Source organism: Strigops habroptila, chromosome 5, assembly GCF_004027225.2.
Source record: "Strigops habroptila isolate Jane chromosome 5, bStrHab1.2.pri, whole genome shotgun sequence".
Taxonomy (NCBI): domain Eukaryota; kingdom Metazoa; phylum Chordata; class Aves; order Psittaciformes; family Psittacidae; genus Strigops; species Strigops habroptila.
The window spans coordinates 34697569-34720722 of NC_044281.2; the positions used below are offsets into that span (position 1 = coordinate 34697569).

Here is a 23154-nt window from a genome sequence, read left to right on the forward strand (position 1 = left end):
TTATAAGCTCAAGAGACTAGTGATGGTACTTTGTAAAGGACCTAATGATGGTATTTGGCTGCAAAAGGCAGCTATGAGTTTAAAAAGAAATTAGGATGACTAACAGATACTGTAACTAATAGGCCAACCAAACAGACAGGAATATTTAAAAGCAGCTGTGAAGAAATAAATCTCTGAGAGGGTTAGATTTGTTAGGACCTTCTCCAATCCCCCGCTCCTATGGCAGACCATAAAGCAGCATTTAGATAATAGCTTTCTCGACGTATCTTATCTTTACAAGGAAGAAAGAAAGAAAACAATAATAATAAAGGACTCACACAATGCTGCTGTTTTATGACTGTCTTCTACCACGACCTGTCAGAGGAGAGTGACAGCAGTTTTGAAAAGGGCTGTCAGTCAGCTGGATCACAGATGGGACGCTCTGGTGACCTCTGTGGGTCACAGTTCAGCCAGCTACATAATGGGATGAATAGTGTGAATTGTGCACACAAGCTTTATTAATGGGGGAGCAGAAAGAGCTGCAGTCCCATTGACGATAATGTATAAAAGCCATGTTTGTAATAGCAGGCACACACACTTACTGAATGTTGACAACTTCATTTTAATCCTTTAATAAAAAAATGTGTGTCCTAGTTAAGCTGTGGCAGTTATTTGCTGCCTACAATAGGGATTCCTAGTATGCCATTTCTATCATTTTCACACTTTAATGCAGAGCTGGGTGTGAATGATCTCCTCTGTGATCACTGAATTTTAAGATAGCTATGCTGGAGAGACTTTGTGTAAGAAAAAACATGGGAATCGTGTCATTTTCATAGGTGAAGTTGACTAGCAGGATAAATTTCTACAGCTGTATCATTTGTATTATGAAATCTGCTCTCCTGCATTTCCTTAACTAATTTTAAAAGAATAGAACCTCGGTGTTTAGCTGTCTGCTTAAGCTCATCAGGTTACAAACATCTGCTGTTCTGAAATGCCTTATTGTGACCCTGGCAGGGGTGGTGTATTTCTTAATATTTCCAGGAGGTACATCTCTTTGTTTGAATCTGATACCTGGTGTTGGAGCCTTCACGTTGCAGCAGGGTGATTGACAAGTACTCCTCTAAAAGTAGCCGATGGTGTACTGTGTATAATCTTATGAACAGTCTGCCAAAATGCACCACATTCTTATTAGTGTCTGTTGAATCATTTTATTAGGTTTCATCAGAACAAGAGAAGGATCAAGAATCAGCAGACCAGAAAAATTTCCCTGAACACCCTACAGTGGGAGAGATGAGACAACCCGTGCAAGGCCCTCTGTCTCTTTTACCAGAGACAGCTCGGCCACTGCCCCTGGAAAAGACAGACCTGACAGAAAACAGCATGAACAGTGAGAAAGCTAAGGAGGAGGTTCAGCACTCATCCTCTTTCTCAAGTATATCCGTGCCCCCAGAAGAAGACACCTTGCTGGATGCCACCATCACAAAGCGATTACACCCCCCAGCAGATGCCCTGGAAGACAAAAAGCCTGAACAAAGACTACACAAAGCTTTTACTGACAGCTTAGAAAATGAACCTGCAGAAATGCCCTTCACACCTTTCCCAGTCCAGCTGCCCACTCAGAGCGACATGGAAGATGACAAATTGCCAGAGATGGCCGATTACATCGCAAACTGCACAGTGAAAGTGGACCAGCTGGGAAACGAAGATATCCATAACGCACTAAAGCAAACACCCAAAGTACTGGTGGTGCAGAACTTCGACATGTTCAAGGAAAAAGAGCTGCCCGGGTCAATGAACGATGACTCCACTTTTGGTTACACACCGCTGCTTTACTCAAAGGGTAATCCAGGCATCATGTCACCCCTGGCAAAGAAGAAGCTACTGTCTCAGGTCAGTGGGGCAGCCCTGTCGTGCAACTATCCTTATGGTTCTCCTCCTCCTTTGATCAGCAAAAAGAAACTGAACAGCAGAGATGAACTGTCCTCAAGCATGTTGCAAGGTCCCCATGCCCCTAATTCTGATCCTGTAGCAATTAATAGGCCCTCAGTCATACAGCATGTACAGAGTTTTAAAACTAAGGAAGAAAGGAAATCAATTAATGATGTTTTTAAACATGACATGCTCAGTAAACCGGATCCTCAGCGCTGTGATTTTTCAAAACATCACCTCAGTTCTCTTGCCGAGTCATACGTACCGAAGACAGACATCCAGGACTGCAAAGATAAAATGAGTGAGAAAAGGGGACTGCAGCACTCCCATGTGCCCACTTTCTTGGCAGATTTTTATTCATCACCTCATCTGCACAGCCTTTATAGGCACACAGAACACCACCTTAATAATGAACAGACATCAAAGTACCTCCCCCGGGACATGTTCAGAGAGTCTGAAAATATTTCTACTTTTACTCAACACAAACACCCAGAAAAACTAAATTTAAATTATCGCCCATCTTTGCATCAGCAAGAAAAAAAGGCGGCAGTGGAAGCCTGTTCAGATGATCAGCCAACAGATTTGAGTCTTCCAAAGAGCATACACAAACAGACTGCAAAGGCTCTGGGCTCCAGCCTCCCTCATTCGTCCATGGCCCAGCAAGAAAGCAAAGGTATCTCCCCGTTCCAGGCTGCGAGCAGCCAGGCGGTGAGCCTAGACTGTAACCCCAAAGCTTGCCGCGTGTCCCCCATGGCCATGACAGCCCCGAAAAAACACAGCGAGTTGCTCCACAGGTCTGGGAAGCAGCAGGCCCAGAGGCTGGAGAATCTGAGGAAGATAGAGGGGATGGTGCATCCTATCATCAGCCGCAGAACAAGCCCTCAAAGTGTGGGAGCTGCCCGGCCTTTGAAACGGAGCCTGGAGGATTTGGACAAAGTCATTTCTGAAAAAAAAATCCGAGCTGTCTCACCTCTGCACTTACCAAAGGAGACCCCGGCAAAAGACAAGGTTCCCGACCCAGAGGGGGAAAGCAGCAAGCCGGTGCATGGCCTCCATTCTGGCAGCATGCTGGAAAGCCACAAATATCCCCTTTCAGCCCCCATCTTCCCAGGCTTGTATCCGGGAAGCCTGTGCACAGGGCTGAACAATCGCCTCCCGCCTGGGTATTCTCATCCCCTGCAGTACTTGAAAAATCAGACCGTGCTCTCCCCACTAATGCAGCCTTTGGCTCTTCACTCCTTCATGGTGCAGAGACAATTCCTCACATCCCCTGCAAACTCTCAGCAACTGTACAGACACTTAGCTGCAGCAACACCTGTAGGAAGTTCCTACGGTGACCTTTTGCATAACAGCATTTATCCTTTAGCTGCTATAAACCCTCAAGCTGCGTTCCCACCTTCCCAGCTATCCTCTGTACATCCGAGCACAAAACTGTAAACCCCCTCGCTCACAAAAGGAGGTCTGAGGAGAAAAGTTATGTTAGCGACATTCCTCCCCCTGTGATGATGTCTCGCAGATTTAGTGATCTGTATTTTTGTCAAAAGGATGCAGTCGTGTCTTGCCTAGAGGAGCGCTTCAGAGTTTGGTGGAGACAGGACTGCTGCTTTAAATCTGGCTCCCACATCAATCCCCTCAGCCCTTATCCCTGCCCCAGAAAGAGAAAACCAACAAAAACAAAAACAAAAAAAAAAAAAAAAAAGAGGAAGAAAAAAAAACATTGGATCTTGCATATGTGTTTTCTGAAAGGACTTGTATATGGTAAGAGCAGATGTTCAAAGGGAGCCATGGAAATGCAGGCCCAGTCCTGAGCTCACTGAAATCCCATGGGAGGGCTGCATTTGCCTTTCACTGAGCCAGGGACCAGAGGCCGTGCGTTGTTGCCAGTGAGTCGAGGACTTGAGATGAACCTGGAAAGGAGAAGCGGGCCGAGAATCCGTACAATCAGTGGATGTGCTCTTTTGGGTAACTTTTCCTGACTTTTAAAGATTCAATCAATGCAATGTATAGTAAAACGGCAATAGATTTTTCATTTTAACACTATTAGAACAGAAGGGTAAGCACTGTTTAATTTGACTGTACATATCCACTTCGTAAACTACCAGTGTCACATTTGGTCACAATAATTTATATAGTTTTGTTTGTCCAGTATATTCTGTGCTCTTTATGTTTGGTTTTTGTTTTGGGTTTCTTTTTTTTTTTTTTTTTTTTTAATTAAACGGTATCATTTTATCTGCAACTTTTTTAAAGGCTGTGGCTGTCCTGTTTTTTTTTTTATGTGTTTGTAATTTTTCCAGTTTCTTTATACTTTTGAGCAGCATTTTTGTTTCGTTTTTGTGGTAACGTTTACTGTTTACAAACTGAAGCAACTGGTTCAGATTAATCTTCATGGTTATAAACATACTGTAGGTGATGTTATGGTGCAAGGGTGCCAACAAGGTTCCTTTCCCCACGGTCCGCCCCTGTGAGGTGCAGAGCACCTCTTGCCCTCCTCCCATAGTTGTGATGGCTCCGACGCCACTTCTCCCCTCCCACCTAGCTTTGCTTTCCCGTATCGTGGTCCGTGAATTTGTTGGGCGTTGTACTTAACCTTACCTAGGCTGTGAAACCCTCCTGCCTACCAGGGAAATGGTCTAGAAAACAAAACCTCCCTGGCATGAGCTGCTGGATGACAGAAGAGCCCAGAAAATGGATTTGTGGTTTGTGAGAATGTCAAGGATTTCAGAGATCAGGACGGGGACCGGTGTTGATTTGGGTCAGAAGCTTACAGGTCCTGTGCCTCACGAGTGGGCTGGGCTCGGTAGGATGGGTAGGGGATGCCGTGCAGTGGTTGGGATGGTCCTTCCACAGCCCCACGGGGATCTCAGCCTCTCTCTGGGCATCCTTTCACAGGGTGAAAGCTCGGGTGTGGAGGGGCTGGGTTTTCCTAAAGAAAGAGCTTCCCTATGGCTGTATATTCACTTTGCAGGACATCACCACCATGAAGCCGAGCATAGACATCGATAAAGCAAAGTGGGACCTGGAGGCTTTTTAGAATGTGAAAATTGGTTGTGATTCAAACCATCTCAGTTACTGTTCAAAGACAGCGTAATCGATACGAAAAGAAAAACGGAAACTACTAAGAAACACTTTGCATGCTAGGCATGTCATTAAACTTTCCCGTGATATGAAGCCAAATACAATATATAATGTATCATACTTAATATCCAGAGGTGGAAACCAGAATAATATACTTGTCTACTGTTAAAGATCCAGCTTCTTCAATTAAATAGTTTATATTCCTGTGGTAAAACTATATTTAAATGATCGATAAACAGACTAGTAGAACTTAGAACATGGATGTACCAGTGCAGAGCATCCTGCTGCTCCACAAATCGTACAGGAAACAGAACCACAGGCTCATCCAGGCAGAGGCCACAGTGTGGAGGACATCTCTAGTAAAGTTGCACTAGATCTGAATCACGTGAGAATCAGAGGTTTGGGGATAGGGAGGAAGGGGGGGGGGGAAGGGGAGAGAATATAAAGATCTACAGCAAATGCAAACAGAAGCTTGTGTGTTTGGTAAAGCAGATGCTTCTCTTCCGTCTTTTGGTTGTGTGTTCTGGAATCGTTCATTTGTTTATGCAAATTGTCCAATTTCCCCTTTGGTCGCATCCTGTTGGAGTTCCATGGTAGGCTTTTCGGAGCCATGCTGGGGCAGCGCAGGGCTGGGGGACAAGGAGGGGAAGAAAGGATCCTCGTTTGCCCCACGAGGAGACTGCCCACTGCTGGCTGGGGAAGCTCATCATATACTGGGCAAGTAGTAAGGGCAATGGAAAAGAAATGATAGCATAAACCCCAACAGAAGCATTATTTGTTTAAAAACTTTTACCAGAAATCTTGGAAATCTTTCAAAGGACTATTGAATTCTCTATTGGCTGAAAAGTCTTCTTTTTTTTTTTCTTTTTTAATGTCTTAAATGGGGCTTTGTTTGCATTGTTTGAGTTCAAGGGGCCTTATTATTGAATGAAATTGCACAAGCTTTTCTTTGTGCAATCAAACCATTGTTATTGGTAGGTTTGTAAAGGAAACTGTGGAATCTAATTGGCAATAGAGTCATAAATCTATTAACCGGGAGCCAGTTCCAAGAAATGTTGCAATTGAAACGCACTGTGTCCGGGATTCATTAGGGATGCTGAAGGTTGTGAGATTCAAAGGAAAAGGCCCGGCAGCAAACAGCTCGCGTGTAGCTTCTGGCCGCATGCTGAGCTGGACTTCGTGGACCGTGTGGGAAGTGGGGTCCGACTCCCAGTAAAATCCAACCCCGTTGCTGGGCTGGGCGGGAACAAGCTGCGTTTTGCAGCAGGTCTGGCCTGGCCGCGAGCTGGCCTGGCGCGAGGCGTCCCCCCGTGGCATCCGCTCTTAGGGAGCGGTTAGTCCGGGCTGCAGAGGTCATCTTGGCAGCGCCCAGAGCTGGTGCAGGGGCAAGTGCTGCGCCCACCTCCGCCGGCACCTCCGGCCTGCCCGGGGCAGCGGGGCTGCTGCCTCCGAGGGCACCGCTGGGAGCCCCCCAGCCCCTTCCTTTGCGGTGGCCAGCGAAGGAGGTCGCGGCTGGCCCGGCTGTGCAGTTGTCGTGGCTTTAATGATCAAGGGGACTTCTTGCTCTGGTGTGAGCGCGCCGTGGGTGTTTGCTGTACGCGTGGTGGATATTTCGCTCATTCTCTTCCTCCTCCTCCCCTCTCCCCCCAGCCTCACAGTTTTAAATATGTTCTAACAATGGCAGCATACTCTACTAGCTGTTTATACTTTTTTAATTTTCTTTTGTTGTAAATATTGTATACTTTTTGTGATTCAAGTTATGTAGCCTATATGCTCTGTAAGGTGATGATTTGTATATATAAAAATGGCCCAGTAATATTATATAGTTTCCCATTTAAAAGGTTATTGAGTAACCTTTGCATTAGTTTAAACACTACCAGAAATAAAGCTGAGCCAACTATAAACACTCAATTTTTGTATGTTTTCCAAATTGTACTTATTAATGCTTTTGATACTGTATTATGTGCCAATAGTTTCCCAATCACATAGCAGGCAAAAGATATTTTGTACTTTTTGATCCACTGTAATATTTAATAAAAAATGTTACTATCTGTTCCCTTTTGTGTTTGATTAATAATTCTGTAAACAGCCCTTATCGCAATGGATTACATATTATCCCATCCGACCTTTCAGCCCTCTTATATTGGCTTTTCTAGAGAAAGTATCTCCTCCTGCAAATGATTAGATTAAAGAAATGGAAGTCTGCAATTTCCTAAAGGAGGAAGAGAGAAGATCTTCAGTCAGTGCCCCTCTGTTTTTGCAGTGTGCTCACATTAAAGTGTGGCTGTGGTCAGGCTGACTGGAGGAATAGCTTTGGAGGGGATAACATCCATGCTTAGCCAGTGGCTTCAGCAGCAAATTTGCTCCATTTGCATCTCAGAGCAGCATTCTTTTTCTGCCAGTGCCGCAGGCTGGAGCTGGGATCTGAAAATTGCCCCATTCTTCCCAGTGCGACCATGAGTAAGATTTTGGAGTTGGATGCTAAGTAGTAATTTTGCAATCACCAAGTAAACTTCATGTGTACTTTGTTCCTTGATGGGTCCGAAAAGCCTCGCTAAACCTCGTGATACTTTGAGGAGCTGTTACCACAGCAAGCGCTGTCTGAGCACTCTTACAATCCTGATCTACATAGATGAGAGATCATCTGTTTGCGTGTAGGTCAGAACTGGTACTTGACCTCGCCCAGCACATCTCGGCTGTGGGGCCAGGGCCGCCTGGTCAATCCCACATCGTGGCCTAACTCTGTGGTCCTGGGGGAGTGTGTGCAGGGAGTCCTTCCTCATCCCTGGGGGTCCCAGCTGAGTGGCACCGGGTGCGTGGCTGAGGCTCTTTGCCACGCCAGACTTGGCTGGCACCCAAGGAGCTCCTTCCCGCTCGGTGCCTGTGAGGGCAGCCCGGGTCCCGGGAGCAGTCCCAGTACGCACCAGGGTCAGGGACCCACTCCCAGCCTGCAGGGAAGCACGGGGGCACTGCACACCACAGGGAAGTTTCCACCCAACGCTGCTGCAGCGGGGTGAGCACAGACCAGTTTGACGTCACCATTAGATGAGGCTTCCAGATACGTGCTGTGGTTGAGGGAAAGTCTCAAGAAAAACCTCATTTCTTGTGTGTGCCGGGAAATGAGGGGAAACACCAGTTTGGGGAAGAGCAGCCGTTGGGCGGGCGCGAAGCAGCACGGTGCAGCTGCGCACGTGGGGCGGTGTGGATGCCCCCGCTGGGTGTGCCCGAGGGAGGCAGGGTGACGCCTGCCCGCTCCCCGCACGCAGCTGGAGCCCCGCACTGCCGCTCCAGGGGAGGTGGTCCGGGAACAGGACAGGCACCGGGGTGTGGAGTAGCACAGCTCTCACCAGCACAGCTCCCAGCAAGGCACTTCCTGAGCCAGTGAGAGGGTCGTCACTGTGCTTTGTGTCTGAGTCCTCGTTCAATCCTTTGCTCCTCAGAGCGGGCTGTGCCAGGCCTGCCACGGTTTCAATACGCGCAGTGTGAGCAGACAGAATAAACCTTCCTCTGGTTTAACCTGCTGCCTGGTAACTTCCTTTGATGCTTGCATTGTGAGAAATGGTAAATGATTACGCCATACATGTTGTCCCCACAACAGCAGTGAAGCTGTGGGTGAAGATGGGACCCTCTAGCAAATGATTTCCTCCATCCACTTCTGTCTTTGCCAAGCTGAGGCATTTTCTTCTTCTCATATTGAAATGCTGCCTGCTGGTGAGCACCTGAAGGAGGTGGGGGTGAACACAGACACGTATGGGTGCTGGCCTTAGCAGTAGCTGCAGAGGTGGCCAACACAACTTGGTTTCCAGCACCATGCTTGCTTCCTTGCATTTTTTTTAGCCCTTCCTAGTTTGTGGATTAACGTGAGCCAATGCTGCGTGTTCCTGCTGCGCAGGGGGGTGTCTGTTGGGCTGCCCTGCCCACACTGCAGAGCATGGCTAGAGGAAGACCCCTGGGAGCAGCACACTGGAGCTTTTCACACCCAGATGAGCCTGGCCTGTGACAGCATCGAGGGGTCGCGGCACCCTCCCTTGGTGGGGCTGGGAACATCCCGGTGGGTCTGCTGGGTCACTTGGGTGTCGGTGAACCCACACATGTGCGAGCGATGGAGCCGAGGAGTCTGTGCTATCTCACCCCAAAGGGCTTGCAGGGGAATACAGGCACCCCCTTGGGGCTCGGTGGACCCCCCCGTGGGCTGGTGAGGTCTGCAGGAGGTCAAAGCCGCACTTCGGAAGAGTTTGTTACCATATTGGCGACTCGCAACCACTTCTGGTTTTCAAAGTGAAATGTCCCATGGTCTGAGTGAGGACAAGGGGTGCTGTGCCACTGGCTTGTCACCTTGTCACACCAGTTTTTAATTCAGCTGACAGCAGTGGGAAATGAACAGTTTTGGGAGCCTGAAGCAAAGCAGAGATGCAAAAGGTGGTGGCGCTGACTGCAGTTTAGTTCTGAGTTCTGGGTCTGCCTCTTGCTGGCTGCCGTCCTGCGATCGCACAGCGATGCCCCATGCCATGCTCCTTGCAGTCACAACCAACATATGAGAACGATCTAGAACAGTTCTTCTGGTTTTCCCTGGTTTCTGGGCCGCAGCAGCCTGCATGGGTGCGCCTGATGCACACCCCTCCTGGATACCCCGCAGGACCTTCATAACCCTTTCACCAGCAGGCAGGGCACGGAAGGCTGGAAGCAGACTGAGGTCCTGGGGCAGGATCCTCCTGCCCTGGATGGATCCCAGGGTGTGTGGCTGGTTGCAGATGCTCGGCCAGCAGCTGCATCTCCCAGCAGCCTCTTAGGGCGCACCCTAACCCCATGGTGATGCTGACCTGTTTAGAACGGGGACTTCTTCCCCCCCTGTGCTGCACCAGCAGTGCCTCTGCTCTGGATGTTTTGAGGAACAATTTTAGCGAAGTTTCTGGTGCTGCCAGGAGCAGATCGGACACAGACATCACTGGTGATCTTTGCTGGCACCGTAACTGCTCTGGGAAATGCAGTGCTTGCCTACAGGCTTTCCAGGAATATCAGACACCTTCGGCTCTTCCTGGAGCAAGAAAACCTGAGCCTGTATCTTTGCCTTTCCCAGGTGAGGCCGGCTCCCAGCTGAGGTGTTATCAGAGCATGCTGCCTCCCCAGCCGAAGGGAAACCTGGGAGTGGCCTCGAGGAAAGCAAAAGGAGCGGCCACCAGAGCATCCCCTGTCGCCCTCGTGTGCTCCGGGGCCTGTGGCTGCTGGAGCTCTGCGTTTCTGCAGGAGAAAGCTGTGGCTGAGGCCGGGGCCCAGGCATTGCCGCTCCCGCCCGCTGCTATTGAGGCAGCGCATGTCCAATGAGCAAGCACGGATGCAAAGGGCTGCTGGATACAACTTAATCTGTGTTTTCATTTAGCTTTTCAATTTATCCTTTATGGGATTAAAAAAACCCCAAGTATTCTCGATGTTAGATGCTCCATCTAGCGTCTCACCTGGGGAATGAGCCCCCAGTGCCACGGCGAAGCCTGGGATGGGACATCCATCCCCTGTCCTTGTGCTCGGCCTGGACCCTCCTTCCCTGCAGCGGTGAGGTGAGGTACGGTGAGGTGAGAGCGGGCAGGCTGGGGCGCTGGGGGCAAACGTGTTCGAAACTGGACCAGGCAAATGCATGAAGACTTTTGTGGCTGCTGAAAACCAATTGGTCAGGTACAAATGCTGCATTCCAGGGAACCAAAAGTCCTGAGTTGTGCAGCTGCGAAGACCTCTCTGTGCTCACCAGTGGGCAGGAGGTGCTGGGAGGGGTGGCCATGGGCCAGGACGCGTACCTTGTGCTTGGGTGCTGCACCCAGCTCTTTTGGGGGGTGGAAGGATGATGAGCCTAAAAGCATTTAACGAATTGCTGATTAGCCAATAGGCATCTCATGGCCATCACCGTGGCTTCCAGCCCAAGCCTGGCCCCACAGCCAGGGTGCAAACTTTGCCTGCACACATCTCGGGTGCCCCCCAGAGCCCACCCAGGGCAGGAGAGGGAAGGGGCTGCTCTTGGGGGAAAGGAGGTGGCTGAGGGTGCCCACCCCAAGGGCTCTTCTTTAGGAAAGGAAAAAAGGGAGGAAAAAAACCCCAAAACTTGTCGATTTTATTCAGTTTGCTCTGAAATTTACTCAGGAAAGAAAAAAAATCCCCCTAATGTCTGGGGCAGTCCCATCCCCCAGAGCACGTGTGGCCATGGGGCAGTGGTGGTGAGCTCCCTCCTCTGCCACAGGCCATGCCATGAGGCAACACTGCTTTGCGATGATACCATGAGGTGATGCCATGCCATGAGCTGATGACATGCCATTAGATGATGCCATGAATGAGGTGATGCTGTGAGGCTGTGCGATGCCATTAGGTGATGCCATGACATGAGGTGATGCCGTGAGGTGATGCCATGCTGTGAGCTGGTGCTGTGAGGCAATGTCATGCCATAAGGGTGATGCCAGGCTGTGATGCAGTGCTGTAAAACTTCATATCTTGTACAAGCTATGAGAGATGCTCTTTAGCCATTTTTGTGCCAAACCACTTGTTTGTTCAAACAGCCAGTTTGTCACCTCCAAGCACCTGTGCACTCAGCAAATGCCCCCTCATGCTGGGAGAAAACAGAATGATGAGCAATGGCACCTGTTTATTAGGGCCCCCCAGAGTGCAGGAGCTGCAGTGCCAGTGGGCAATGCCGTGCCCCCAGGGCCGGACACTGTGTCCCTCACATGAGGAAGCCACAAGTGGGGCCAAACCAAGCGGTACTTGGAATTTTTTCTGGTGGTTTTCTAGCCTGCAAGCTCCCTAAAAAACAGTCAGGCAAAGCAAACTCTCCCCCTCCTGCCCCCCCCGCCCCAATGTCTGTGGAGCTCTCAAATGAGGAATAAAGCCATTTGTTTCTAATTATATTTGGCAGCCACTCAGAGAATTTAGGACTAAAGCACGCAAATTTTTTTGCTCCTGATTAAAGCACTTGACCTCATAAGCAAAAAGCAAAGATTTCAACACACGCCCACAAGTAGGCTAGGAACAAACTGCAGAGAAGAGACCAGAAGGAAAAACTCCTTTGCTCAGATACACAAAATAATCCATTATGAAACAAAAGGCAGAATATTTAGTGCATAACTCCTCAAGCCTGCCCAGGGCTCGGTTAAACACCCAATTACTGCTTTTAAAGCAGAGAGCTCTTACTCTGAGCTAAGACTTGCGCAGCGTAGGCCCACATGCTCCATGGGCCCATGGCACGAACGTGACCGAGACCCATTTGCTGCCCATGGGGAGAAAAGCATCTTCCATGGGATGGCTCAGCTCGCTGGGCTGGCAGGACAGCGGGGCCGGGGACAGGGGGTGTGTGAGTTGTCATCAGCTTTTGGGTTTTCATTCCCATATTCCCAGGCTGAAATAGTTTCTGCCCATCAGAAGAAGGATGCAGTATCCTCAGTGCCTAATTTCAAGCTGTGGCTGCCCTGGGGTGCCCAGGACAGCAAGGCAGACGCTCCTTCCTTCCACCCATTGACTCGGGGTGACCAGTATCCAGCTCTCGTGCTTACTATTTTCTCCGGCTTTAATAACCATGCAAGGATGTGTCGCAACTGTAGAAGAGTCAGCTGGCTCCCAACCAAGAGAAATAGCAATGATCTTGATGGCACCCTTTAAAATAGCGGAGAAAATAGCTCAAACAGAAATTAACTACCCTGCGAGGTTCTGTGGTCTATAAAATGCTTCCCCTGGCTCCATGGTTTTAAAATAACATGAAAGAAATACTTTCCATAAAAAGTAGTTAACTAGCTTTTTTTTTTAGTCATAATTCTGAGAGTCATACCCAAACAAAATAGTTATACAAGCATTAAATTATACATTAAAGAAGGCTGATAAACGCAGTGAATTACAGAGCTACCATATAAGTTTTCAGCTATACAGATAGCAAGCATTATTAACATTTCTATTAAAGGTGACCTACAAAAGAGGGGCAAAAATAATCTGCACCACTTCTGATTTCTTGTGATGCAGGAGAAAGTGAATGTGAAACGTCTCCAGCCCAACTACCACCTAGTCCCCCTGTCACCATCCCTGTCCGCCTCCACTCTCCATCCTCTTCCCCAAAAACTAACGAAGGAGAGCAGAGGATTGCTTTCTGCTGGGACTGCAGATATGGAACTGCTGACGTTCTCTGTCTGCGCTGGGAAACTTGCTCAGAGAGCACAGAGTGGATGTTTTTCCTCGGCACTCACCTGGAACAGTGTGATGGTGGATTTTTAGCAGCGGGCAGAGCTGGTTGCAGGGCTGGGGAGGCTGCCTTCTCACGGGTAGCGCCTCGCAGAGGGCTCATTCTGCATGTACCCTCCAGTGGTTCTTCCCCTGGGGGTTCCCCAGAGCCTGTGAGGGTTGGTTCTCTGCTTCAGCTCTCCCTGGGGAGGGGGTACCAGCTGCCTCCCCATCCAGCCACCTGCAGGGTTTCATAATGGCTGTGGGCATTAGGAAATGTGTAATTATAAAAGTATATAATAAAATACCTTAAATATCTATCTAGACAGATAAAAGTATATATAATTTCTTTATATATAAATACATAATGAAATATATAACAACCTCCGAGACTGCTGCTCCTCCAGCCCTGCTGGGTGGAATTGTTTAACAGGTTATGTGGTTGCTGTTAGTTTCAAAATGTATTTGGAAGAAACCAAGGAACAAATTGAAATGCACAGGCACACACGGAAACACACCACAGCTGCATAAGCAGCATGTCTGTAGGTGATCAAGCTCACAAAATGAAGCTGCCCAATGTATTTGCTTTTCCCTGCAGCTGCTGGGCTTGGCTGTCGGGCTGCCGCTACCGTCCTGCCCAGGTCCCCCCCAAGCCACCCGTCACGTTTGAAGACCTGTGGATAGATGGGAGCTGAATTTCTGGTGGAGAAAACAGTCCATAAGGAGCAGAAAACATTGATTTTTGTATACAACACTAACATACAGAGTGTGTGTGCATGTGTGTGTGTTCAGTGCTGCTACTGCACGTCTGGAAAACTGTGTCCCTCTCAGGGTGGCAGGAGCTGCTGTCCTTGCCTCACGTCAGCTGGATGTGAGGGAAAAGTCATTTTCTAGATGTTTCAAGCAAGGAAGTGAAACTAATACAAAATACTGCAGAAAGGAGGATTTATTTCTGTTTACCTCTAAAGTTCCAAGGACTCAGCATTCTCCACCAGGGCAATGAGGTTAACAGGGTCACTGGTGGGTTCGCACCTGAATGGCTTTGTGCGAGGAGCTGGTGACGGTTTCTTGGGGTGACATTGCCCAGAAATCAATCATTCAGCTCTGGTTTTCCTGATCTTTCAGTACAGTTGGAGCAGGGCTGGGGCTGGGAAAAAGCCAGTGGGGAGAAGGGCTGGGAGAGGCAGCTCCCATGTGAGGCAGCCATCGGACACTGGTGGTCACACAACCATCTGTGAGCGGTGTCAGCCCTGCTCTGTCACTGCAAACTGAGCACCTTTGTCCCATCAGGGAAATGCTTGAAGCCGGTATCTCGCTCTGGTGCTTGGTCTTTGACAGCAAAGGATGGAGAAGAGTGGATTACATTTCCCACCTGGAGTTATATTGCAGCCCAGCCAAACATTAGCCAAAAATTACCCACATTACATTTTATATCAGTTAGATATAAAATAAACTTCAAATAAATGAAATAAAGCCTGACAACAACTCACTATACTATGAGTTTGCCTCACTGAGATCAGGCAAATCCATTTCGGTGTGGTCAGGTTTCCGATCTGAACCAGGTCTCCTGTAGGGCTGCTGCTGATGCTACTCTTCTCTAAACTAGTACAAAACATCTAAGAAGGGTAGAAGAGTCTGAACTGCAGCAAAGGGACTGGCCTCTGAAGCAAGACTGGGAAGACAAGGGTGTCAATCGTTAAAGCATTAAGTATGTCAATGGGACATCAATTTTTCTTGCAGTAACTTAAAACATGGATGAAAGGCATTTGTTCAGGTTCCACCCATCTGCACTTCTCGCAGAGGCAGACCCTGACCTCCCTTAGTCTCCATCGCCATGCCCTGAGCTGCTGGCTCTCCAGGGCCGCAGGCGAGCTCTGAGAAAGCAGCCATTACCCTGGCAGTCCCCCCGTCTTCCCCTGCACCTTCTGCTTTCAGCTGCTAATGGAGACTGAGGAACAACTCCAAGAGTGGAGCCACCAGTTGCATTTTCCACTGGCTGCAGTTGGTGTGTGTTTGTTTATTCCCTTCTCTCTCCACTGGTGCATGATAGCTCTGCTCAGAAGGAGCATCTGTTCTTCATTTACAGCCATCAGTAAGCTACTTTTGCCACAGGATTGATGGAGGCAGAAGGAGGTCAAATGATTTATCCAAGTTCAGAGGGAGTCACACTAAATAGCTCATCCATAGCACCTATCGATTATTGGTCCTCCTCTGTTCAGAGGAGTTGCATGGACCAAAGAACTGAAATGAGCATGGCATGGAACAGCAGTTCCCAGCTCTGTCCAGATCCAGCTTTTCAGACTGGCCCTTATGAGGTTATGTAATGAAAATCCCAGAGAAGGCAGAAGGAGCTATATCCTATTAGAATTAGGCTACATCTCCATATGGACCAGATGCAAAGGAAATACAGCTGCACGCTGCATACTTCAAACAAAGCAACAAGGTTATTACATGGCCGACAGGTTACAGTGGCGCCTCCATCTCCAGTGGGCTGGCTGGGGCTTTGTGTTTCGCTGCATCCTCCTGGTGCCACCCCTCACCTTGGTGCCATCCCTGCTCCTCAGCACTGCTCCCTTCTCTAACACAGCAGGGTTTGGATACATTTTTAATCCTCATACTTATTATACTTTCAAAAACAACTTTCTTTGAGAATTCCACTGTACTGCTATATGCATGGTTGCTTCACTGGCTCTCTACACAGTGACTCTGGGTTAGACAGGGTGGTATAGCTGTGCATCACTCTAGAAGCAGGTAGGATGACCAAAAACTTCCCCAAAGGTACCCATGTTCTAAGCAGGCACAACAAACCACCAGTAGCCTCTAAGTGGTGAGAAAGAAGAGAGGGACCAAGAGCACAGGCAGCAAGGTCAAAGCAATAAATTGTGGTGGAATACTTCAGCAATGGAAAATAACTTGGCCAAGCACCATGGGGCAGTGATGGTTTCCTTGTACGCCCCATGCCTGCCCCAGGCAGACACACACACCCAGGTTTAATGGGCAGTAGAAATGGGCACTGCTTGATGGTTTCGTAGCTGAAGCTGCTCTTCCCCTGGTCTTCTGTCCTGGCTGACCTTTCTGTCCACCAAAAAACGCATACTCCCCGGTTTTCCCCCTTCTGAGGGCTTCCTTTTTGTCTACTTTTTTTTTCCCTTGTGTGCCACATCACTTTTCATTTTAATCTCACTCTTATTCATTGTGAAAAGGACGTTTGTCATTTTCTGTGGACGAACGTCTCTCCTCAAAGCAGGCAGCCCGGTACCTCTTGCACTGAGAGCGCACAGAGCAGCTTTGCCGGGTGGGAGCAACATGGGCAGCAAGAGCTGCTTGCTGTTTGCTCTGCTGGTCAGGGGTGCACCCATAGCCAGGCCCCCACGCTGCCCAGCACTGAGCCTTCTCTGTCTGATCCGCTTGGGTAACCAAGCTATGCAGCACAACTCTGGATTAACAGCATTAACCAGGCAGTGGAGCTCCTGCTTGGGCTGATTCGGCCTCCTCAGAGCAGACTGTATTTGATAGAACAGAACAATATGTGATGCCGTGTTGGCTACGCTGCTGCTCCTGCCCAGGCTGGCTGCTCCTCATGGCCGTAGCTACTGTCGTGTGCAAGATCACTTGGAGCTGAACCGGGCACCGCCACCCAGTACCCTGCTGCAGCATGGGGACCTTGCCTCGCCTCCACCAGCATAGAAAAGGCAGCTGGCAAATTAGCAACAGTGCCCCATGGCTAAGTGAGAATTGCTTCATGGACACAGCTGTCTTCACCAGGTGAGCAGCCCGCAGTTTTGACATTGCTGTAACCTAAATAGATGGGCATAAGAATTGCAAAAATTCTGTTTGTGCCAGTTTAGTTTATTTTATATTCCTTACTCAAATGAAAAAGTAGGAAGAGGGAAAAGAACTAACGCCACTGCTTGGACTCATCTAGCTGAGAAGCAATGGGCAGATGCAGAGGTTGGGTGTTGCGTTTTACAAGCGCTAGGACTGCGATGCAGGGCAGCCTGAGCCCCACGAGCCCCAGCTGCCCAGGTTCCCACTGTGTGCATCTTAACAGGCTGCTGCCGGCATTAAAATTTACACATACACATGTGTGCACACAATAGACAGCACAAAGACTTTAAAATTTTAACCTCAAGTTAAGGGTATGATTATTATCTGGAATAAATACGGACGCAATCTGCAACCCCACACCTCCTGTTCACAGCCCCTGAATTACACTCTGTGTACTGAAGCGGCAGCTTCTTAAACACTCTGGTTTAGGTCGCAGTAACGCATAACATTTTGGTCTGGCTGCTGAACCTGTTCAGAAAGGTTTGCAGTCTTTGGATAGCTGTAATTCTAAGAAGATAGGTTTAGATTAGATATTAGGAAAAACTTCTTCACTGTGAGGGTGGTGAGGCACTAGCTCAGGTTGCTCAGAGAAGCTGTGGCTGCCCCATCCCTAGCAGTGTCAAGGCCAGGTTGGACGGGGCTTGGAGCAACCTGGTCTAGTGGAAGGTGTCCCTGCCCATGGCAGGGGCATGGAATTAGATGATCTTTAAGGTCCCTTCCAACCCAAACCACTCTGTGATTCTGTGCTGAGGAGGATGATCATGCTGCAAAACTCTGCTCTTCTGAGGAGTTCAGGTGTGATCTCTGCAAAAACTGAGGTATTTCTGTGCTTAGGTATTATCTGTACCAACTATAACCAACTCTTCTGTCAGTTATCCTGCAACTTGTGAGGTGGGAGAGCTTCTGTGATCCACCCTGAACAAACGTGACCTCATGCTGCCCACAAAGATAATCATGTATGAGCTGTGTTTCGTAATGACCTGGCTTCTCCCAGCTTGTACCATATCCAAATTACCCTGGTGTTAACCCTCTTACCCGCTCACAGTGATAGAGGGAGTTTGGTGGTGAAGGGACACTGAGAGGTGCAGAGCAAAGTTGAGCCCTTAGAAGAAAAATGCTCAAGCACTTACTACTACTGTCATGGAGAGTGGAGGGATATTATTCAAGTTCAGTATTTTATATGAAGACAATTCATTGCAAATGTCTCTCAGCTGAGCCAGGCTGGACTCTCTCCAGGAAAAAAGACCTGCTAGTGAACATGTGCTCCACTGATTTCTAATTTCAAGCAGCTTGGAGGCAGCCTTAATGCAGTTTGGCTGGTGCTTACTGCTGCAGGAGCATGGGAAGACTGCATGTCCACAGCCATGGTGAGAAACCTGACCGACAACATTTCACTGACTTCCATTAAACTGTGAAGGGAGTAGGAGGGAGACAAGTGCCTGGCAAGTCTCTCCAGGGCTTCACTGAATGCTGCTGAGTGCGAGCTGGGTATCCTTCCCAGGGAAACTTGAGTTTACCCAAATAACACACTTCGTGGAGTTGTGACAAACCAGATCTCACTGTGGTGCCCGGCTACATGTCCCTCCTCCCCGGCTGTCCCCATGCCGGGAGCTGTGTCCTGTGTGGCCCCTCCAAGCTGTGCTGCAGGCAGGAGCCACCCTTCACAGCCAAAAACCTCCCAGCTGGTCCTGAGCTACTTGGGCCTGGCTTTCTGTTTTCTCCTTACGTGTGTGAACAGGCCTCGCGCTTAGAGCCTCCGGGCATGAAAGCATAAACACGGCTATTCTCATTAATAGATGTGCCGAGGACCGTGTGCTGCAACTTATGCAATCCTGCTTCGAACAAGTGTGAGGAATTCATAGAATTCTCATAAATCTTGATCGCTTCACTTTCATTGAGGGGTTTTATTATTCCTTTTTTAATTTTGTTTGCTCTTTTTTCCTCCCCCCATTAATCATTCTCTTGTTCAGAAGTTTCCTCTCTCCAGCGACAGAGAATTAAAAAGCTCTGCTTGGCAGAGCTGGTGAACCACACCAGCTGCATACTAACGAGGATGAGGATGGCTCTTGAGCAACGTGTGGGCAAAGAAGGGATGCAGCCACTCAATCCAGCATGTAGCCTTCAAGGGAAACCTGGATGCTCTTTGTAAGCAGTGCAGCTCTCTGAAGGAGTAACCTGGTCCTAACCTTGGTCTCACTGGCTTGGGGGATACCACTGCAAGCATCATGACATTTGGCCATCTACATCATGCTCCAGCTTCTGGAGTTCTGCAGTTAACCATATTTTTACGTGTATGATGTACCCTTTGGCTAACCTGCTCACTTTTAAAAGGTTCAGTACCTTGAAACACTCTTCTAGATAACCACTGTCCTTAGATACCACACCAGGAAAAGCAGAGAATGGCACACAAATAAGTTGGAATCAGAGGATCCCACTGTGACACTGGGAGACAACCAGGAGGGAGATGAGTGGGACAGGCCCTGAAGTAAACTACAGAGGAGATGGGGCTAGAGGGATGCTGGAGCAAACCATGGGGTGAAGCTGTAAGTGTGCCAGCACTGAAGCATGGAGAGTTTTGCTTCAAACAGGCAACTTGTGGGGTTTTGTCTAAAAACACGACGTTCATGAGTCTCACCTTTCATTATGAAATAGCCTTGGAGGAGAAAAGTCCCTGAAGTGTGGCCTACTGGACTGAATAGCCAGAATGTCAGTACAAGTAATACTCTGTTACTTCTTTTAAAGATAGCTGCCTCAGTATTAGGATCTGAGGTTGGCCAAGACCTCGTTATTCTTAGCAAATAGTTGTACTTACAAATCTGCTTTACGAGCACATACCTGGTAGCCTATAGTACCGGTCAGACACTCGTCTTGAGAAAGACACTGAGAAAGGAGCATCAGACTTGAGTCCTGCAGAAACCCAGCAGCGCCATTGCCCCTTGTGCTGGCAGAGCAGCCCCAGAGGTGGGAGCAAGGCTGTGAGGGAGCCCACAGACTGCAGCTGCCCTCCATCCTCCAAAAAGCAAAGAAAGAAAGAGCATGTTTGAGCTATAAGCAGCAACAACCCCACGGCCTCTGACCACGCAGCGTATCACTAGTGACATGGCTTTGATGTGTCCCTTGCCCCAGCATTATGTGCCCTGATTATTTTATTTTTAATAGTAGTTGGGTGGTTAATTACCTGAAAGTTGCAAGTGAAGTCTTGTTTTTCATACGTGACTAGTAATTAAATTACCCCAGTTGCTATTACATAATGTAAGTAACAGCTACATGATTTTAAAAGAATAGTAAAATTTGGCAAACAGTTTAGAGTAATTTCATTTTATATTTGAGCCTAACGTGAAGAGATCGCACAGAAAGCAGAAGGCAGCTGCCTGGAATAGCTTGAAATTAGCGTGTGGTAACCAACAACTATTATTATTGCATTACTGCTTGTAATTCCCAAGTGGAAAATTAAATTTCTATAATACAAGATACTGTTTTTAACAAAAAAAAAAAAAAAAAAAAAAAAAAAAAACAAAAAACCCCCAAACAAACAAAAAAACAAAAATTTTATTTCTGGTAAGGAAAATTCTTTTAGGAAATGATACCATTGAATGCACCTTTCCCAAGTGGGAAATGAGGGGGGAAATACCCAACCTTGCCAGATTCCTCTGCACAGGGCTTTGGCTTTCCGCAGATGCCAATGCAGGATTGTCTCAGATTTCTTCTAAAGGGCTGGCAGAAAGGTAGATGCATTACTTTTAGAGAAGAAAACAAGTCACTTAGCTTTTTGAGCTGTAATACACATTCGCTGTTACTCCATTTAGCTTGGAATTTTGCATTCGCTTGCCAAAATATGAGATATTCCCTCTCCCCTACAAACTGACGAGCCTGTCAACATGCATCTGACCAAGAACAGTACAGGGAATTACAGGGCTGGTACTAGGAACACAGGATCACATTTCAGGCTCTTGGAGCTTCATATTGGCCAGTAAATTTTTGACCTTAGTTTTAATAGGCTTTTACTTCTGCATGTCAGTTTACATGGGAAGGCTGGCTCAGGCATGGGGACCTGGCCACCAACCTGGTCCCCAGTCAGACCAACAGTAACTCAAACAATCAATGCATCTTTAATTTGAAATGCTTGATGACTAATCTCTTGTTTTCTTTAATTAACGATCTACAGTTAATCATTATGAATGGTAAACAGTCTATTTCAGCATTGATAGCAAGATTTCCTATGGGAAAATCTTCCCCTATAGCTTTAATTTAAATATGCATTTTCACATCGCACTTACCAATTCCTTACCTTTATGCTATTGCATGATTACAAGTCCATTAACTAATCACATTTGACAACTTGTTTATTGAGGGGAGCAACTATTTTACATCTCTTGCCTGGGAAAGAAAACACTCTAACAAACAATTATTCAGCAGCTGCAATCATGGAGCACTGAATTAATCGGTTTGAAGATCTCAGTCAAGAAGATCTTGATAAAAATCAAACATGTTGTTTGACAGAATGCATGAATGGGAGTGCCAGGAGGGACTCTGGCTACAGAAGCTGCAGCCCTGCTCCAGGGAGTACTCAAGGATCGCACCTTGAAATGCCAGACTCCAACAGAGGAGAAGGCAATGGAAAAGCTCATTTGCTTGTTTGTTCTTTTATGATTTAGCTTATCAAAAACCAAAAGTCATACATATAATTTGGTTATAGGATCAGGATGGTGCTAAAAGGGCAAACAAATCTGAGCACGCTCAGGTTTATAAAGGCTGACACATGGATATTCCATGCATGCAACCTCTGTGGCTGACTTCTCTTACCATATAAGTAATCAACCCAAAGAGTATTGTGAGGCTTAACGATTATAAAGCACTTCAAGACTTTCTCCGGAAGGGAGCTGCTGTGATTGCACTGGCGTGGGATAAAAAGCAGAGCAAGGCATGAGGCTGTCTTGGCTCTGGACCTGGCTGGGCAAAAGTGTCTCAGTGCATACCAGTGCTTGGAGTCAGGTGCTGGGGAAAGGCAACAGTGCCAGTGCCATTTGCCCTCTGCCATATGTCCAGGGTGGTGTCAGGGGAGTTTGCATCTCAAGTGTGCGTACTGGAGCTTTGCTAGGACTAGAGCATTGTGGAAAACAGTGGGATCATTGCTGAATGAACATCACTCGGAAAGGAGTTTCTGATCTTTCTTCAGCTCCCTTGGCTGCTGGGCATTCACTGGTGTGACTGCCGCTCCTTCAACAGCACAAGGAGGATCACAGTGTCTCACAGGAGACAGTCCCAAACTGTTCTATGGACAAGCCACAGCCTGCAACACTGGCCAAACACAAGGCCTGCTTTCAGCTGCTGTACCTCATGTGCTTTGCATGCCAGCTGCGATGAAGTGTGTTCCTGCCAGATAAAACTAATTCCTATGGTAACACTGAAAGGGAAGGAGAGCTTAAAGGTTCAAAACCCTCTGTTTTAAGGGGCTTAAAAAGTGAAGTACAAGGACTAAACAATATCATTTCTGAATGTCACTATCAAAAACTCAAAAAGTTGCCCAGTAAGCTGAAGGACAGTCATAACGCCAGGCGGCTTTGCAGAAAACATCCTAATTGAGCTGTGGGTCACATGAAACTCCTAACAGTCAGCTTTTCAAAACTGCCCTGTTCTTACATTAAAAATATCTTTGTTAGTGTCATCTCTCCAGAAATGGGGAGAGCTTGAATTCTTTTCTCTTTCCTGCATGCTGCCAGTTTAGAAGAGTCTGTGAGGAGGACAGTATTTAGGTCACGGCCATGAAACATTGTACGGTTTTGCCAAATCCAGCACCACAAAGGACTAACGCCTCAAAGGTGTGATGGAAAATAGTCATGATTGTCCCTATTAATAGGTGAGGAGCTGAGAAGCTGTGGCCCTTGCATTGGCTCTTGTTCAATATAGGTGAAAGCCTATATTGAACAAGATTTATACAATGGGATTTATACATTTGCAATTATGTATTCCAATTCAAATAATTGTTTCTGCAGTAACCTCTTGGCTCTCTTTCATGCTTCAGTAAGAGACAGATGGAGCCTAACTAAATAATTGGCTCTATCTTTTGGGTTTTTTTGCAGGTATGGTTGACAGAACTTGCCCTGCTGAAGGAAATGCAGAAAAAGAAAAGTAAACAAATTGTTGCTAAAGTTTGCATTAATC

General features: G+C 47.6%; 1 protein-coding gene across 4 annotated transcripts in view; it reads left to right on the plus strand.

Annotated features, from left to right (window-relative positions):
• ARID5B (AT-rich interaction domain 5B) overlaps nt 1-7038 on the plus strand; it is a 124140-nt gene extending 117102 nt beyond the window's left edge. For all 4 annotated transcript variants that reach the window (XM_030487123.1, XM_030487124.1, XM_030487122.1 and 1 more), the window contains one exon: nt 1195-7038. In XM_030487123.1, coding sequence (XP_030342983.1) covers nt 1195-3345 — 2151 coding nt within the window. In that variant the 3' untranslated portion in view covers nt 3346-7038. The remainder of the gene's footprint in view (nt 1-1194) is intronic.
• The last annotated feature ends 16116 nt before the right edge of the window (nt 7039-23154 follow it).